General features: G+C 43.8%; 2 protein-coding genes across 3 annotated transcripts; one reads left to right on the top strand and one right to left on the bottom strand.

The window, feature by feature from the left end:
- Positions 1-133: 133 nt before the first annotated feature.
- On the bottom strand, positions 134-13,903 carry cul5b (cullin 5b). Of its 2 annotated transcripts, none has more exons than XM_030361664.1 (19): positions 13,668-13,903; positions 12,763-12,872; positions 12,541-12,640; positions 11,838-12,014; positions 11,161-11,302; positions 10,460-10,605; positions 10,035-10,115; positions 9,357-9,495; positions 8,085-8,215; positions 7,572-7,679; positions 7,086-7,150; positions 6,718-6,850; positions 5,862-5,993; positions 5,113-5,236; positions 4,217-4,392; positions 3,231-3,392; positions 2,863-2,981; positions 2,305-2,428; positions 134-1,853 (listed from the first exon to the last, which is right to left on the bottom strand). In XM_030361664.1, exons 1-19 carry the CDS (start codon positions 13,689-13,691, stop codon positions 1,659-1,661), a joined length of 2,388 nt encoding a protein of 795 aa, XP_030217524.1. In that variant the 5' UTR covers positions 13,692-13,903; the 3' UTR covers positions 134-1,658. The 2 variants fall into 2 exon arrangements, with proteins under 2 accessions (XP_030217524.1, XP_030217525.1); XM_030361665.1 differs by having other exon boundaries at positions 9,402-9,495.
- Positions 13,904-14,356: 453 nt separating this feature from the next.
- On the top strand, positions 14,357-19,757 carry slc35f2 (solute carrier family 35 member F2). Its single transcript, XM_030362307.1, has 9 exons — positions 14,357-14,515; positions 14,808-14,913; positions 15,301-15,473; positions 15,811-15,938; positions 16,584-16,743; positions 17,405-17,561; positions 17,966-18,018; positions 18,418-18,572; positions 18,870-19,757. The coding sequence occupies exons 1-9, from the start codon at positions 14,488-14,490 to the stop codon at positions 19,104-19,106; spliced, it is 1,197 nt and encodes a 398-aa protein (XP_030218167.1). The 5' UTR covers positions 14,357-14,487; the 3' UTR covers positions 19,107-19,757.
- Positions 19,758-19,799: the final 42 nt, after the last annotated feature.

Genomic DNA, 19,799 nt, shown 5'->3' with positions numbered 1-19,799 from the left:
GGTTTTACAGCAGCAAGGTTGTAAGATAATCTTGGTCATTGTTTTAGTATTCCTCGTCCTCCATAGATCTAAGCATCTTGGAAGAACAAACATTGCATGTTTATTGTAATCCCTGAATGTCAGAAAAACGGACCTCATGGTTATTCTTTTATTGATCACACAAGGCGATAAAGGTACACAATTGACCCTGGATTTTAACCTTTAAAGCAATACACTATCCACTTTTTTTTCATTACCTGAATGTTGTAAAACGATGTTGACTTAAAGAGTAGCCAACCACAATATATATCACACACACACACACACACACACACACACACACACACACACACACACACACACACACACACACACACACACACACACACACACACACACACACGTTTTAGGTCCAAACATATTAACTTCAACTTTGCAAATATGTGGTATACAACATGGTAAACAGGTCAAATGAAAAGCAAGTTTGGTTTTGTATATATATATATATATATATATATTTCATAATAAGGTGCTGTTTATTTCACTATTCACATCCCGATATACACTCTCCTATAGGTTTGGACTCTATACATAACACGTATAATACTGACCTTGCCCTTCTCTCATAGGAAGGACCAAAGATGGGCATGGAGACACAGGTTCCATTTCTAGCCCCTGCTCCACATCTGGCCCACCCAGCTCTAAAGGTGTTAGCTGGATAAAAAATGTTTTATTCTTCCAGTCATAGTAGCGATACACTCCTTTTTCTTTAATAAGCCTGAAACAGGGTCTGGACATTGGCTCAGGGCGATGTGTTTCAATATCGGCTCAATAAGTGCTTGTGTTGATTTCTCTTTTTTTCCTTTTCAGAAAACTAACATCCACAATGATTCATTTGTGGTTTTTCCTGGCTTGTCTTAAATCGAACATCCGCTATGAAGTCTCACAAGTGTCTTGGCCGAGGCCCAGAGAGTCCTAGGGCTGGCCGACCATCACAACGGCTGCTTTCGTCTGGTTCCAAGATGGCGTCCCCCCCCTGTGAAGAGACTAACCAAAAGGCTTTCTAGCTGCTATCTGTTGTTCACCGTCTTGTCTTTTTGCCAGGCTGGATACCTGGACAAGCCCGTAGCAGTGCAGGGCCTTCACATGATGGTCCTCCACTCCTCACAGCATGCTCACAGAATCAAAAACAAAGAGCTGGGAATAGGGCCGGAGTGGCCATGTTGGATGGCATCAGAGACACCATGGCAATGACCAAACGGGTGGTTGGGGGAAAAAAAGAGACCAAATAACAACAAAATGATCAACTCCTCCTCATCATCATCACCTCCACCCCCCAAAAGAAACTGTAAACTCCAGTGCAGACAATGTCCCATTACCTTTTTTTTTCTTTTGCAGCAGGAAGTTTCACTTTAAGCATCAGGTTTTACTCTTTAAAATATGTCTCGGCGATAACTTCTCGCATATATGAAGAAGACGAGAGAGAGAAGGGGAGTGGGACGGGGGGACGGGGGGGGTGCCTGGAAACGTCTCTGCCGTCCATCAAGCCCCTGGAATCCATCCACGAAAGACCCCAGAACAAACACAACTCTTCTTGTTCTCCTCCTCCTCCTCCTCCCCCACCACATGGCAGAACAGGACGACTCGTCATCGTGGCGACGCCTCACTCGCCGCGACCCCTACGCCATGTAGATGAAGGTGTTGATGTCCGTCTCGTCGCGCTTGAGGTACTTGTGCTCGATGAGCCACTCCATCTGCTCCTTGATCATCTTTTTCTGGGGCAGGAACATGTTCTTCAGGATCTCCACCAGCTCCGTCTGCAGCTGGGCGTTATTGATGCGCTTCCGCATCTTCATGATCTGGATGATGGCCTCCTGCCATCCCCCCGCGGGGAGGAAGGATACAACAGGGGAGGAGAGAGGGGGGGGGGGGGGAGATGTGGAAAGTGTGTGAGACCAGGGCGAGACATGAAGACCAAAGCAGGGATTCTGAATGCTAGAGCTCAAGCTACTGACGCGTGACAAGCGATAGAGGAAAACACGCAGAGTGCCTATGCGAGGAGCCGATTCTTCGCCACTATTGATTGAGGGGAAAAATTGTTTAAAGTTGGACAAGAAATACTATTTTTATCGTTATTATTATAATAGTGCAATAGGAGGTAGGTGGCAAAGGAGCTCAGACAACTGCCAAGGGTTTATCGTGTTCTAAAAGAACGCAGTCACACAGTGTACTCTCCTTAATGGATGCTGAATGAATGACTGTATGGTGTGTTCATCTGATGGATGTTCTCTCATACCACTCGACCATCAGGTCCCAACAGCCTACCTGCGTTCGGAGTATCCGGAGCTGGACGATGCCCTCGTTTTCCTCCTCCCTCATTCGTTCCGTGGTGAGCTGCAGGCGGCCAATCAGGTTGATCTTCCCCCGTTTCTGCACCTTTGAGTTTTTGCTGTGGGGTTGGTTTGTCAGAGAAAAAAGTAAGTTAGGGCGAGATTATTTAAGAAGGATTAATGTATGTATCTGACTCAAAACAGATAATTATGAAATCACTTTTTGCTTGCGGAGGAGGCTCACCAGAAATCATAGAAAGAGTTTTAGCTGTTTGGCTACATAATTGAAAACGGAACACAATGGAGTACAATGAATCAAAAAAATTATAACGAATGAAGTGAAGATACAGACAAAGAAAATGCAAATAGTCCTCTTTCCGACATACTTCAGGAAGGTACTTTAAGATTGCATAATTTTTTTATTCTCCAAGATAATCATTACCATATAAATCTATGATTAGATTTATTTATTTGAGACTGATTTTCCCCACATAAATTGACTCCCCTTGTCATTCATTCCCACGCATTTGTCAAAGAAGTTGGGCCCTCTTACATGAGGGAGAACTCCTGGTTGACGTAGAACAGCGTGCCTTCAGCAAAGTCCTTCGGGGACGAAACTGCAGTCTCGTACGACAGCACCTGCCGCTTCAGTTTGGGGAACGCAACCAACGACTGTGGGGTGGAAATAACATGTTTGGCGGCAAAAAAAACTAAGTATTACTCTGGGAGCACTCAATGACAAGTTATAGGTGTGCAACGATGTCCGACAACTCATCATGGGTCTTCAGCAGGATAACATTCACCGAACACTAAAGACACTAAAAACCTCTAAACCAAGGTTGAGATGACTGATAGTGAACGTGGCAGTGCGCACAGAACCAGGGAATATGAATCCAGGACCGCGGTGACCCCGCCCCTCACCCAGAGCGTGCGGCGGAGCTCGGCGTCCGGCAGCTCCGTGGCCAGCTTGAGGTTCTCGAAGCTGATGCGCTCCCTGGGTCGCTGGTTCCAGGCGAACAGCACCGCCAGCTGGAAGGTGGTCACCTCCAGGTCGTACTGGCCCACCTCGTTCTTAAAGGTGATCTGGGAAGGGAGAGAGACACGCAGAGAGGAGACAGACAGAGAGAGGGACAGAGGGAGAGACAGAGAGAGAGACAGAGACGGAGACAGAGAGAGAGACACAGAGAAAGACAGAGAGAGAGACACACACAGACAGACAGAGAGAGAGACACACAGAAAGGCAGACACACACAGAGAGACAGACACACAGAGAAAGACAAAGAGACAGACACACACAGAGAGAAAGAGAATGAGAGACACAGAGAGAGACAGAAAGAGAGAGAGAGGGAGAGAGACAGCGACAGAGACAGACACACACAGAGAGATACAGAGAGACACAGAGAGAGTGCTTCTTGTTAGATTGAGTTGAGTCCATCTCTTAGACGCTATGAAGTCCATGATTCAGTTCAGTTGAAGTAAGCCAACCTTGCACTTTATAATATACAGGCCACTCTTTATCAAATGGATACAGGCAGATATTGCAATGTGCTTGGCCTAACTGTCCCAAAGAAGTTCCACCTGTGTATAATTATTGTTCATCTTTTAGTTGTGTCCGTTCTTGTTGTTCTCTTACCCGAATTTCTATTCTGAGATTATAAATCTTAAATAAAATGCAGCAATGCAGCAGTTAATGAAAAGCACATGGTCACTATTTCCGTGAGTGAGTGAGTGAGTGAGTGAGTGAGTGAGTGAGTGAGTGAGTGAGTGAGTGAGTGAGTGAGTGAGTGAGTGAGTGAGTGAGTGAGTGAGTGAGTGAGTGAGTGAGTGAGTGAGTGAGTGAGTGAGTGAGTGAGTGAGTGAGTGAGTGAGTGAGTGAGTGAGTGAGCGAGCGAGCGTGCGTGTCTCACGATGCCGTTGGACATGAGGTGGTGCCAGTGGAGCTTCCTGCCACTGTGGTTCTTCTTGTAGAAGTCCTCCACCTCTGGGATCAGGTCCTCCAGCTCAGTGGGCAGCGACACAAACACCTTCTCGCTGCTCCGCGACCAGGCCCCCGCGTTCAGGATCTTGATGTTCACCGAGTCCCCTGGGGTCAGGTGGTGGCGGTGGGGAGGGTCAAATAAAAGGAAGCAAAGGCAACTATTTCACCATCCAACACTATATGCAGCTCACATTTTACACTTGTTTGTGGGGTTATAATATACTTTTTTTTATGGGTTATTTTTATGGACAGTGAAGGGAAGAGAATAGGTCTGCAGGTCAGAATATAACCTGGGTTGTTAGAAAGGTTATGGCCTCTGGTGATTTTATACTTTAGACATTCAACTTAGTGGTCTGTAGGGCATCAGTTTCCATCAGCACATTTGACTTAAGAACAGAAGGGGCATATCAATTGTAGGCGTTTTGTAATTGCTAATATTCTTCAATTAATTTAATTAATTTATAGCTTGGAAGCCATTCTAGCTCATGACATTTCAAATTTATTTTACTCAATGAATTTTCTTCCTTAAAAATACTCATTAAGGGTTTATTGGTTCGGGGTATGAGTTTGGATTTTTTTATACTTCATTTATAAATCATGAGTAACTGAAATATAGGGATAAACACGACTTTATATTAGTCATTTTACTGTTTTTCTAATGCTAAAGGTCAAGTTTCCAGTCTCAAAATACTTTTTCTTTACATATAGCTCACATTATAGCAATAGATGCTCGTAGCTCATAGCAGGTGCCATCAACCATCCTCTCAGTAGTGCCATGCTACAGGTACAGGCACGCTCCATTGACCACTCCGTCCCGTCACTCACCTGGTAAAGCCAGCCTGTTGTGTTTGTGCATCTCTTTGAAGGACTGGTTGAGGTCCTCCGACACTTTGATGTCCTGGAACATCCTGGCCAGCTTGTTGACGTAGTCGGCCGGCATACCCACTTCCTGTCATACACCGGGAACACATAGCGCGCACGGGGAACAACCCAAAGTCATTAGGAGGAAGGGGAAAAAGCTTTGCTGCTAATGAAATGGTCCCCAACATGTCGGGGTACTGTGGGCCCCTGGGGGACACACCTCATATTCTTCCCAGTAAAATGAGCCACACACTCTCGTTAGCATGTCAAAGAAAAGGGAGCTGAGGCAAGTTTTTCTATGTATATTTACTCAAAATCTGTTATAACAAATGCTCCCTCTATAGGAACAGTGTTGTGCTTGCATGCAGAAATATATATATAGGATAACTCAGCATTTTCAGGGAAGAATAAATAGTGGGTGGTATGAATGAATAATCAATTGTTCGATGGGTGTCCACATTCACAAAGGTAGCCATGGATCATCGGCAATAAATAACTTCCCATCCCCAATAATAAAATCTATATATATATATATATAGAAATCAATAAGATATCCATAAGAGTGATCTATATTCAAGCCAATCCTGTGGTCGGACGGGTCCCCAGCTATGACCCACTTATGGGTTGTGATTAGTTTGCGACCAACAGCTAGAGAACCACGGATGTCATGTGGTCGCTCCACACACACACACGCGCAGGCAGGCAGGTCGTACCCTGAGCCACTCCACCATGTTCTCCTCGGTCTCGCTGTCGGCTGAGATGTCCAGGATGAGCCGGCGGGTCAGGTGGGCCTTGTGGTAGCGCATGAACACGTCCTTGTTCTGAACGTACTTTAGGACCAGCAGCTGACACACACACACACACACACACACACACACACACACACACACACACACACACACACACACACACACACACACACACACACACACACACACACACACACAATTTAATCAAACGCTCCATCTATGCTATCCCTGCCAAGGTTTATACCATAGTCAATGTGTCCCACAAACATCACAACAAAGTGTATAAATAGGTTATTACGTTTATATATGTATATATATATACTTTTTTTTCATTTAAACAATTTGAATAATGTTACATAGGATAGAGTGAGTCAACATTCCTTTTGTTTTAATATTAAAAGTATGATATGTTTTGCATAAGATTGAGTACATCTAAAATAGAGCTGAACTTTGTGAACATCACATGAAAGAACAGGCACCATGTTCACATCATGCTTGTCCCCTGGCAGCCACTAGGGGTCACCAGAGTTGGGTAAACAGAAACTGGATATAAGAAAACACCATGGAAAGCACCCTGGAGTCAAATGAAAGGAAACACAGTTCTGAGGGAACTTTCCACTCTGCAGGAAGGAAACTTAATAAAAATATCATATTTCTCAATAAACAAAGACCACGGAAAAGCTGGGGATTGTCATAACGTTATTTGTGTGATTTTCGGGGATGGGAGTAAAATATCTGACCATAGAGACGGCAATAACTTGGAGCTTGGTGGTGTGTTGCCTCCATCTTCCAGTTGTATTTTTCTCATGACACCACTCACCACTTCTTTGAGCTTGGCCTCGATTTCCTCGGAGGTGAGCTTCTTGCTCAGCGGAGTCTTCCTCAGTAGCATGTCACAGTAGTTGGCCAGCAGCTCTGGACACTTCGACTCTGGCTGAGTCTTCAGGCCCACCCTGAACCAGAGAGAGACAGAGCAAAGAGCGAGAGAGAGAGAGTGACGGAGGTAGACAAAGAGAGACAGATAGCGAGACAGACAAAAAGAGAGTAAAACAGAGATTCGCACACAGAGACCCAGAGAGCGAGGGAGAGACACTGTGTGAAAAAGATGAGCTGAATCAACACGGCCCTGACTTGTTATTTTATTAAACAAGATGATCACACCATGTTTGTGTTCGAGTCTTTCCTCACCCTTTCTGCTTCAAGGGGAGGTCGATCTTAAATATGGTGGCGTCGTTCACCACTGCCTTGTACGCCTGTGAGAGAGGTTACAGCAGGGTTACATTCAACACACACACACACACACACACCACTGTGTCTGGAACAGGGGAGGCGATACAGGCCACCATAACCCTGGAATGACTTCTGCTTAGAGTAATTTAACGTTGATGACCCCTGGCTTGTTGCAAAAATGTCCCTGTACAGAATGAGCAGGTTATACTGCATATTTGGCACTAAAACAGGTTGAGTTGACATTGGTTTGTGACTTGTTGCCCACTGGCCCTAGCTTGCCAACCCAAAGCCTGGCTGTGATTGAGGCTTAAAATGCATTAACGTCACACATCAGTCTGTATCGTCACATGAGCATGTTATTAAAAAAAGAACACAAGCATTTCACAGATTGAATGGAGCTAAATGTCCCCAGGAGAGGGGGCTGGGGGGGGGGGGGGGGGGCACCTTGTCTCTGGCTGTGAGGAACCGCGGGTCGTCCTGGAAGGCTTCCTTCACCAGGCGGCTGAAGCGGTTGAACAAGGTGAGCAGCTGCTCCACGTACTTCTCAGAATCCTGGAGAGAACACCGCAACCCAAAGAAGCGTCAGAGGTGAGGAACTGGCTTCACACTTTGCATCCGTGTTGCAGCTGTTCAATCAAGTGTCAAGAGACAACCCACTTCATTTGGGGTAATTTTAACATCCTCTGAGCTGACACTGTGCGTGTGTCTGTCTGTGTGTCTGTGTGTGTGTGTGTGAGAGTTAATTCATATTATTCAATAAACTGTTTTGTATCATCTCATCATCAGAATCAGTAAGGATAAACTCAACGGATTCGACAGATATGCCAAAGAACAGATTGGGAGATATTAGATTATATCACCTATGAAAGTCAACAAACAACAAAAATAAAAAACGAGTCCAAATCAACCCCCTCCTCCCCATGATGTACAGTACATCGCCCGATGCGGGTGACTCACGGAAGTGATGCTTTCGGCCGAGGCCACCATGTCTGCCAGTCCGGCGCTCAGGATGTGGTCCTCCAGGTCCTTGAGCATGGGCTCGATGCCGCTGGCCACCTTGTCCATGAGGGAGAACATCAGGTGCAGCTCTGTCCCACCAGGGAGAGAGAGGGAGCAGCGCCACCGTTACGTAAAGGAGGGACTTCTACTAGACATGGGAGCATGCTTGGCCTGGATGATGTGTGTGTGTTAAAGGTCCCATTTCACGCCCACTTGTGATGTCAAAAAGGGGCAGATTTTCAAAACTGCTTGTAAGGTTAATCACACTCACACCTGGTGGCATGTCATGGGACCTTTAACAGTATAAACATAGCAGATGGTTTTGAACACTAGTCAAGATTATTGTTCATAAAGGACGAAAGTGCGAATTGGGTTGGACTAGACCGATTCTTGTTTCCCACACAGAATATATTATATATTAGAAACGCAAAAATAAAATAAACGCGAAATAAATGGGCTCTCAACCATTTAATTCATTATTATTTGTTCTTTCATACGATTATATTATTATAAAAGGTTAATACTATTGTTGCAAAAGGCTATGATATAAACTAAACTCAATAAGTGTTTGTTTTGCGTCAGCAAAAAAAAAATTATTACAATTATATCCCCCCTTTTTTCTACTAAATGGAGACCTTTTCTTATGTTACCCCTCAAACAACCCTAAAGCTGTTCTGTCTGGTGCATAATATCGAGTAAACTTGATGGGCCCAATAGTCATCGGGTGACCTAAAGTTTGGATCCTAACTGATAGCCCTATCAGTTAGGATCCGGACTATTACGCGACTGGATAAATACATCGATAAATCTTCTAAATGCAAAATGCAGCTTGAGATAAAACTAATGCCTGGCAGCCTAAAATGTCTTAGACTGCAAGTGGTCTAAGACATTATATCATGCAATATTATAAAAAAATGATGCATATTATTTCAGCACAAAATAATAATACAAAAGCACACAACACCATGCTCTGTGATGTCCGATGCAGCAGTAGGCGGAGCAGGGTTGGGGGGTTTCATTGCTACAATGCTACATCGAGGCAATGCTAGTGCGCTCTTGCACATTTTAGTCCTCGCACGGCGCGGGTGTACACAACGCAAACCATGCCCATGAAAGGGAAAGGGGTGCATGAGTGGGTGCAGTTGGGGGGGGGGGGGGGGGGGGGGGGGGGGGGGGGGTGCTGGGTGCAGGGGTGGGGAAGTGGGAGCGGGGCTTTCTCCTGGTGCAAACCTGAGCTGGATGAGCCTCTGCTGGTGGCAATCCTGCCGTACTCACTCTCTGTCTCGTTGCGTTTGATCATGCCCGGGCACTCGGCCAGGATGGTCTCCTTGAAAGACGTCACCAGGACGTTCACACAGCACTCCATCAGCTGGGGACAAAGGACGGGACCACCGTTTGGTCAGCCACATGACCGACCCTCAACTAGAAGAAGATGGATGAGGCCTTGTACCTTTTTCTTGTTATCCCTTCGTGCATTATATGAATTGTGGTGTGGATATAGCCACACATTCTATGCAGTGTTTGTTCTAAGGAGTTCCTTAATTACATTGACATAAAATTATTTTTTTGTACAAAAGAAAAAGAGATCGGTATAACAAATGTCGATTCAGATACAAATATTTTTGGCATGCTGGCAAAGGGGTTAGCACTGCTCCCCGTCATGTTAAATCATGACATCCGTAAGGTGAAGACTCCTGCCGGTTCCCTTGACCCGGGGCAGTAGAGCTGCCTGGTGCTGCTAGTGCTCATAGTGATGGGTAAATACTCCTAGTGCTGCTAGTGATGGGTTAATGCTAAGGATAAATAAAGAATCAACTTCTTCAGACTGTGGTCATCAGGGTTTGACCCTGGATTGTTTATGGCCTTTTTTGCCCCCCCCCCCCCCCCCCCCCCGCCCAGTGCACTCACCGTTTGTACAGAGTTGCAGTCTCGTCGTGTCTCAAGGTAACGCAGTGCTCGTTTCTCTTCCTCCCTCAGCTTAGCATCAGCCTGCAGACACACACACACGATTCAGCAACAGAAATATGTAATGCTCTGCAATGCACTTATAAAGTTAATTAATCTTAGCTGATTTTACACCTCTGATAGAAGTAAAAGAATGTGCACTGAAAAATGAATTTCTCCTGAAGGACAATACGGCCTTGTGGTCAAAACAGCTATTAGCAGAATGGAACAATAAGAATAAGTATGCAATCTGAACATAAAATGTGTCCAAACAGGTCCGTCAAAAGGTGAGCCTCTCTTCTCTTTTCCTCTAAATCTCTCATACTGTACAACAATGTGACTAATATTCTGTCAATGGGTTTCAAGTGCTGCCAATGTAAAAGACGCACATATTTCATGTAGTTCTGGACGCCGTTCTGCTGGAGGTAGGCAGGGGCTTGGGTGCGATAGAACCTCTCTGTAGAGTCCATGTAGGCCTTCTCAAAGTTGTCCCTGTAGATCTGTAGCTTGTCGTCCGGGTTGGAGCACAGGTTCACTGCTCAAAGTGAACATGTGAAAAAACACAGAACAGTTGCTGAAACCACGTGAACCGTTTCCAAGGAGATAACTGCAACCTGAGGAGCCCAAAAGTACCTGTACGCGACTGTCACTCGACCACACTTTCACTAGCCGCCGTAACTATATCTGGATGATAGAGATAATGTGAAGCTTAAGTAGTTCCTTAAGTTTCACTGTGGTAATAGGAAATAGGGTGGGTTAAAAATGAGTGCATGTTTTTCCGACATGTCTGAGATTTTCATTTTATGATATCAAATCAGAAGGGGCAAAAACATATTAATCCCAGAGTTGGCACTTGAGTTGTCATGGCGGATACCCTTGTTGTTCTGCTTATCAAATTAAACTTTTGCGCATTTAACGCTTTTCTTGCAAAACAGCAACACAAAGTGCTTAACAAGGGTAAAATCACACCAGCGACAAGAAATGAGCTATAAACCGGAATCACTGACAAATTTCGGCAAACAACAACAACGAAGTGCTCAAAAAGTCATGCGACAAAGTGGGAATCAGAAGTCAGTGCTGGCTCTCTCACCGTAGGACTCCCGGACCCCTATGACCAGCTGGGAGTCGAAGGCCTCGCCCAGCCGCTCAGCGTGGACCAGCTTCATGGCACTGTCCTGCAGCCGGCTCTTGATGTTGGAGAAGATGGACTCGTTCCACGTGTCCAGCATCAGCTGGAGAACCATAAGAGGGTTACTGACCAAAAAGAGCCAGGGATGCAATGTCCTGAATGGTGATGAGGTATGATTTTATAGTACGTTTTATGATGGTTGTAATGAACTGTAAGCTAAAATGGTAACATCAAAGCTTATAATGAGACTGATTTGTGTCCGTTTTTGTCATGTTGACAGAAGAAAACATTAATTTGGATTTAAGAAAAGCATTCCTTGTTCAAATTGCCCTGCCCACACTATTGGGTATGACATTAAATGGTATGAAGCATTAAAAGACAAGCTACTGATGGTTGTATTGTGTTTGTGGTTTGTGTATTTTGTATGTGTGTATGTGTGTATGTGTGTATGTGTGTATGTGTGTGTGTGTGTGTGTGTGTGTGTGTGTGTGTGTGTGTGTGTGTGTGTGTGTGTGTGTGTGTGTGTGTGTGTGCGTGCGTGTGTGTATTCTCTTTCATTTAGCTGCATTAACCCACTGGACTGCGTTGCTCTAACAAGAAAGTGTCACTCAAGAGATCCTTCCCATGTCAGCACTCACCTTGCGCACGATGCTGTCCTCCACGTTAGACTTCTTGTTGCTGCCCTGCTTGCCCATCAGGGTGATCTCCAGCTGGCAGAAGGGCTTGGGCAGGATGTCGCACTGCGTGAAGAACTTCCTCCACTCTGCGATGTACGCCTTCAGCAGCGCTGTGTCGTCCTGGTGACTCAACACCCGCTGATGGGATGAAGGTCTTTGTTAATGAAGTCATGATCTCACAGGAGGTGAAGGGGCAGCAAGTAGTGTATATGATGACCAATGGACACCCAACAAAGAGTCGTGAAAACAAGCAACTGTACAAAAACATACAATTTTCGACCACCAATACTTTTCGTGTTGGTGGTGCCAGCTCTGTGTGGATGCATGCTGTATTACAAGATTAACTAATATTGATGAAAACAGGGCATCTAAGTACTTTCCTGATGGCAACTCATTAAATCAAGTATCAATACAACAGCCCTACCCACTTCACTTATGAATGTGTTATAAATCATGAACGCAAATGCTGCTGCACTATTGGTTACGGTCCATCCGCTAATTACTATTAAGACAATACATTCAAACATTGTCATTAAGTAGGTATGATGGTAGGTATGAACATCATACATTTTTGTTTCCCCATTTCATTTTGCTCATACTAATAAAAAACAAAGCCAACCCAAAGCAAGAAATTCAAAAGAGCACTCACAAGCCCCAGCCTTACCGCTTGTGCTTGTTTGATGAAGTCTAGTATATCTTCCTTCAGGGCTTGATGGATCTTTGCGGGACCTTTGTCGTCCCATAGGCACACTGCATGGACATCTCTATCGAAACAGGGGGGACATGGGGAATTTAGTCCTACAGCCAGCCAACCATAGAGAGGTGGGGATTCATTGTCTGGGTTCAGAGAACATCTATTCGATGGGGACAGTGTAGTAAGACTTACGAGAATAGGTCAAACCACTGTTGTTTGGTTACAGACTCTTGGCGTAGCAGCTTTAAGACTATTGGACGCATCAGCTCCCATTTGTCCTCAAACTGTAGGGAGCCTTTGTTCTGAAAAAAATGCAGAAGGAGAGCCAAGATCGTTTAACACAAATGGCCATCAGAAAGTGGGTGTAAGAACATGGGACATTTAGGCTGTATCATTGTAGCAGTAGATGCCATGTAATTAGCCATTGAGTACATAACATGATATGTTAGTTCTTCAATTATTTACGGCTTACTTTACTTCAACAGTTTACATTTGCACATGCTATTCCCACACCCGATGCTTTATTACAGTAGCAGACCGTTCATCTACAATCTCCTAGGTGATCGAGGTAGCTTGACTGGACGATGCATGGTCGTTTTCATAAAGCACAGCCTGTTGCTTACGTTGACGTTGGACCAAATTCCAAAAGACACAAGCAGGCATTCTAGTTTCGAATATTTCTAAGATTTCTTCAATGCATTATTGTGAATGTTAAGATGACAAGTCTGCTGCTGAGTTTGAGACATGGAAAGGGGGCTTACGTGATCCCGATTTGTAAAGATAATACGTTTTATTTCCCTTGCAGCCAACGTGCTGTCTGTCACTGTTTATTTGCGCCTATCGGTCTACTATTCTTTACCTAAGCCTAGCTATAATACATCTCGCATGGCTATTCAGACAGCTACATCACTGGAGAGTAGCCAACGTTAGCTAAAGGAAACTAACTAGTCCGAGCTTGAGTCATCGCTGACAACTAAGACAGTAAGAGGACCATATACTGTTTATTCGGGTTACCACTTAGCCATAACCTCAGAGCAAATCCACGACGTGTACTTCAAAGACGCCATCGAGTATAAATCAATTCAACTGGAGCCTACCTTCAGCAAATTAGACGTCGCCATGTTCCCTGAAGTTATTGTCTCGCACAATCTCGCGTGGACGGTGCGCTCGCAGTTTCGCCGCTCAATGATACTTCTCAAGGGTTCTCCATGTGCCCTTTACTTGGTTCTCAGACCACTTCAAATCAAGCACAAATCAAAATACAACGAATTATTCGTTATAACACGATGACGACGGAGGGATAAAGGGGAAGAGATGATAGAAGGCAAACACACATTCTGAACCACCTGTACTTGCCCATCACAACCTGGCTATTATTATACATAATATACAGTAAGCTGTAGTAGTTCTATGTTTAGGAGTTAACGCATTAGTCATGTTGAATTGGAATGCATCCCCACTAAAATATTCTGTAAATACAATTGTATTTAACACATAGACTAAAGACAGAAGTTTCATTTGTTTTTCCTCTACATGTACTAAATATGTAGTTATTTGCTTTACAGCGTTCAGAGGCCACCTATTGGGGGTGGTTTTCTATATCTAAGTACACTTGGGATCTAGAACCGTTTCCCACAGAAAGTCATAAAGAAAACAGCATGAGGGCTGAGGTCCTGTAATGTTGACTTGGCCGGTTGTTTGGCTTCTCAGTCAGAGCTGACGTCATATGACAATCGGCCTGTCCTGCCAATCGCCGTGCAGGGGGCGGTCTGCAAGCGAGCACGATACACACACACGCTAGCTAGACGGATCCATTCAGGCTGTCAAATGCACTACATCCTGCACAGCTCTTGTCCTACTATGTGGAAAACGAGAAGGAAAACACTTTGCATATAAGAATTTCCCTACGGATGTATCATGAATGTAGATGGACACGTATACACAGGTATGGCTCCTAGTGAGATTTATTAGTTTAACTTGTGTTGATCTGGTTTATTCCTGGGCCAGTGGTACTACTTTGTTAACTTCCTTATCACATGTACTACATGAGGTGTAACGTTTGATTAATAATTTGAGACTCAAATCAAAAGCCTCCTGAGAAAGGTAGCCTACATTCCGGGGGAGATTACCCTACTACTTTCAAGAAGACGACGATAATTTAGATAGACACTAATGCTATAATATCTCTGCTTATGTCTTGTTTCTTCAAATCCATGTATGCTTCTACTTCGCCTCAGGGTTACCTTTGAAGCAGACCGAGGGGTCCGTCCCTGGAAAACGCTTTGGAAGCTGCATGGCCAACCTTGGATTACAAAATTACAAATTGAAGGACGTGTTCACATGGTAACTTTTACTGTTTATCAAGAGCCACGAGGTCTGGCTGACCTTACAATAATGAAGAGGAAAGCGTTCACACTGTAACTTGGATTCACAAGTTCAACGTCCGCTGTGGATCCGATTAGCATTGACAAAGATGTTTTAATTCAATTGCGGTTGTTTCTGAAACATTTATCAGATTTGAAAGCAGACATATTCAAAAACTATAAAATGTTGCCACAGTTCGTCACTCAGTATGCTACTCATGTATCCATTTTTACGAAGTTATAAATTACATCAGAGACCGACTCTTAGAAACCAGGTACTGGTTGCTTTCTCTCATTGCTTAATTTATTCATCCAGAGAAAACCCTTGAGATCAAAACCAGTAACACATTACATGGGGTTTCTACAGGCATCTCCTGAAGACCATCGCCATGGGCCAGGCCCTCTCGCTGATGATCTGCGGGACGGCAGTGAGCTGCCAGTACCTGGCCGAGGCAGGCGTGGAGACACCCATGTTCCAAAGCTTCCTCAACTATGCATTGCTGTTCATCACTTACACCTCCTACCTCTGCTGCCGCAAAGGTCTGGCTGTGCCATCATTGGACTTTTAATCATAGCCTATAATCACATATCAAATAACACATACATGAAATGAGCTGGTCCCCTACTGATTGTAGGTTTCATGGTTAAAAAATAACTGTTGGTTCAAGCATGGAAATTCCGCTTATTGATGCATTAGATGCATTGGAATGACAAATTATGAAAAATAAAAATAAATAAAGGATAATGGGGTTATTTACTATTTCACCTTTACATAGATGGACATATAAATGAGCATTAACCGATTAAATTAAATGTTGCAGATCCAATTCCAACTGAAGGTAGAGTCTAACTGGTGATCTACTTTGTCTTTTTAAAGGTGATGATAACATCTATCAGATTTTGAAAACAAAATGGTGGAAGTATCTTCTGATGGGCCTGACAGACGTGCAGGCAAACTACGCTGTAGTGAAGGCCTACCAGTACACTACCCTGACTAGCATACAGGTAAGCAGGTTTATGTGCATATAGAATGTGCCCACCTCATTCATGTGTTATTATGACCTTCAGTGCAGCTATTTCTACAGTGTATGTAGAAATTTGAAGAAAATAAATGTACCCATTTTTGCCGGTAGTGAGATGGCAAGTTCCATTCCACTTGTTCACAGCAAACCTTCCCAGAGGCAATACAATTCGAAAAGGATAATAGGAATGTACCCAGATATTATCATCATAATTTAATTGGAAATAACCACTGGAGACAAATGCTGATACAATTAAAGTAAACAAAGCAAGCTGCATGTTACAAAAAAGAGAAGGGAAGTGTGAAGGTCATACACATTGAGTCTTTTTGGTGATAGTCTCTTGCTTTGTATCTCCAGTAGCCAATGCCATGGTCCCAGGGCTATAAGACATAACATTTTTCCAAAGTCCAAAAGAGGGGCACACAAGCACATTTAATCGTGTAATGAAAAACATAACTATTTTCAACCGAAAAGCAATGATCTATGTATATAAAAAATATAATAATAATAATGCATCAATCAAATTTACTAAACAAAAGAAACAAATCAAAATCCTGTCCAAATTGTATCCTGCATTTGTTTCTCTAACTCCACAAACTGTTGTGTGTGCCGTGGTTTTGTCATGCAGCTGCTGGACTGCTTTGTGATCCCGGTGCTGATGGTTCTGTCCTGGTTCCTACTGAAGACCCGCTACAGGCCCGTTCACTTCGTGGCGGTTAGTGTGTGTCTGGTCGGGGTGGGAGCCATGGTTGGGGCGGATCTGATCGCGGGCCGAGACCAAGGATCCAGTAAGATCTGTGTTTCTCAATGTCTCTTCCTCTTCTGTGCGTTTTTTAATGCCATTTGTTCATGAGGCCAGCATTCTTCTTTTAAAAATCCTCCATTCCTCGGTTTAGTGATACTAGGAAAGATTTTTTTTTTCTTAAAGATACATTTTTCAAAATTGTTAGGCTTTATTAATGAAAGCAGTAAGAGTTAGACATGAAGGTATGGGGGAGAGAGAGGGGAGGGGGCATGCTACAATTGACCACGGGCTGAAAAACAAGTTTAATATAATCGTTACCTATTTACAACTATTTGTAGAAAATACAGTTACAAATATCCTTCAATAGCCCTTACTGAAAGCCCAAGTTAACATTTTATACTAGAGATACAAATGGCCTTGTATCCTGCTGTCCTGAGGAGTTCTCTGTTAGGACGGGATGTTTCCCATAACAGTGTTGGATACCAGGCTCTGACTATTAAACCTACTGCTGGGTGAACAATAACATTGTGGACACCTCACACCTTCTCAGAGGCATATCTATTCCCTGGCAAAACTTAGGACCTTTTTGTTTTTTTGGGGTTAAATGTAATCCCGATACCTCTCCCACACCACCTCATCCCTTCCTCTCCCTCTTCTCTCCATCCTCCTTCCTCTCCCCCCACACCGTTCCCTCTGTGTTCTAGCCACAAACGTCCTGCTGGGGGATGGCCTGGTCCTGCTCAGTGCCGCTCTCTACGCTTTGTCCAATGTAGGGCAGGAGTACACGGTGAAGAACCACAGTCGTGTGGAGTTTCTGGGCATGATGGGTCTCTTTGGTACCATCATCAGTGGCATACAGCTGTAAGCATCTATCCTCCATTAAAAAAAAAATATACCCTTAATAAGCCTAACCCTTCCTTCTCCATAATGACAAAATGAACGCCTGTATCTAAATGAAATAATGAATTGTTCATTTAATTTGCTGCGATATGCCCGTCTCTGCGCCTCCATAGCTAAATACGCCATCTATTGGTGAAAAGCATGTGGGTGGTGATAGACCAACTGAGAGGAAAGTGTATATAAGGGGCCTTTAGAGTTAGTGCACCATAGTATCACTATTTATTATTCAAAAGCTAGTTGGCGATGACAGCCCTCATCAAAAGTACATAGCTGACTGTATACTTCAGTGTATTTCCATTGAGTAGGCCCAGTGATAAATGAGCGATACGATTTTCCAACTTGTTTGATGTTGTGTTTATCTGCAGAGTTGTACTGGAAACTAGTGCTGTGGGTGCCATTAAGTGGGATACCAATATCAGTAAGTGGTCTTTACTGTCATGGAGATACATCGTTTATGAGATCAATATTTTAGACAAATTATTTCCAGCTATCTGATTATTGATTCATATAGCCTTGATACTGCCCTTTTCCTCACCTGATAAAGGCTACAATAAAGTTTTGACTTTTCTGAATGGCCTGACTCCATATCTGCTTTACTACTAATACACTTCGATTTTTCTATACCTCATGTTGAACGAGTGTCATTATTTATCACCTTGTACTCGTCTGAAATCTTTGATGCCTTAGGGACTACAAAAATGTAAATCTCTTTTACAAATCGTTGAAAGCTAAATGGCCCACGGCCCTTCTAAAAAGTCTCTCTCTTTCGCTCTCTCTCTCTCTTTCGCTCTCTCTCTCTCCCCCCTCTCCCCCTCAGTGGTGCTTTTCGTGGGCTACGCGCTCTGCATGTACGCCCTCTACAGCGTCATGCCCACGGTAGTGAGGCTGACCAGCGCCACAGTAGTCAACCTCTCTCTGCTCACAGCGGACCTGTTCAGCCTCTTCTGTGGCCTCTTCCTCTTCCACTACACGGTGAGCCACAACATCCCTTTGGACAGATTTTGCAGAGAATCTCTCGGGATGCACAATTGGGGGTTTAAACTTTGCAATTCGGTTAAAAATAATGATTATAGTCGCCGCCATAGCACAAGTAGTTTGTAAGCTAAATTATAAATTTGGACATTTTAAATTAAATGAAAAACTGAGCAAACTCTATCGCCATTTTGACCAGTGTTTGAAAAGTATTCATTCTCCACCTAGTCCTACTTCAAGTTTTTATCCTTCTAGTTTCTTTGGTTTTGATTGTAACACCATTGTTCTGCTCCCCAGTTCTCTGGGCTGTACATCCTCTCCTTCGTGGTCATCACGCTGGGCTTCATCATGTTCAACGCCGTTCCCACGTACAATCTGATACCCCACGCAGACTCCAGAGAGGCTGGCCTCGACGAGCCGGTCGCGGCGCTTACAGAGCAGAACCACGATGCCACTTCCAAATGCCTGCTCCCCCTGGCGGAGAAGGACTCGGAGAGCACAGTGGCAAGTGTGGCCATATTGCCTCCAGTCTAACCGGATCCACTATGGTTACTTAAGTATTTTAGATGGGATGTGCTGCTGGATGGGGGGGGGGGGGGGGGGGGGGGGGCTGGATAGCTCACCTGAAAAATAATGTAAGGCTTTTGCATTGCCTTATCACCGGATGGCCTGAGAGCTCTATCTTGGATGAGTTTGCTTTTCTAGTATACACTCTTTAAGATTGTTGACCAAAACAACTCCCACTTTAACTCCAGAGGTTTGATGTTTTATGTGCGTTCGCATATGTTCAGAACTCGGGATATCCTTGTTTATCACGTTACGACTGCAAAGACTTGTTTGAGTTATTTTTAAAAGTTCATTCTTCATTGTCACCTTTTTTTGGCTGAAAAGGCATGGATCTTTACTGAATTTTAATAAGGTACAAAAATATTTTTTTACAAGTATGCCATATTTTACTAAGGTATGTGGTTGTATTTTATGAGATACTTGAATTAGCTGTTTACTATTTTATTTGTATTATTATTATTATTGAGTCAAGCATTTCCACGCTTTTAGTTTACCCAAAGTTCTCATTGCCTACTTCTGTTGCGCCAATGTAGGCTTCATGTTATATTTGTGTTATGTTTGGTTGCCTAATGAAATTTCAACAAATTGTATTAATAAACTTTCTAAGCAAGTCCTGAATGATTCTGTGACTTTCATTTGTGCCTATCTCTTATAACCTGT

This window comes from Gadus morhua, chromosome 7 (assembly GCF_902167405.1).
Source record: "Gadus morhua chromosome 7, gadMor3.0, whole genome shotgun sequence".
Lineage (NCBI taxonomy): Eukaryota > Metazoa > Chordata > Actinopteri > Gadiformes > Gadidae > Gadus > Gadus morhua.
This window is presented reverse-complemented; position numbering and strand designations above follow the sequence as displayed.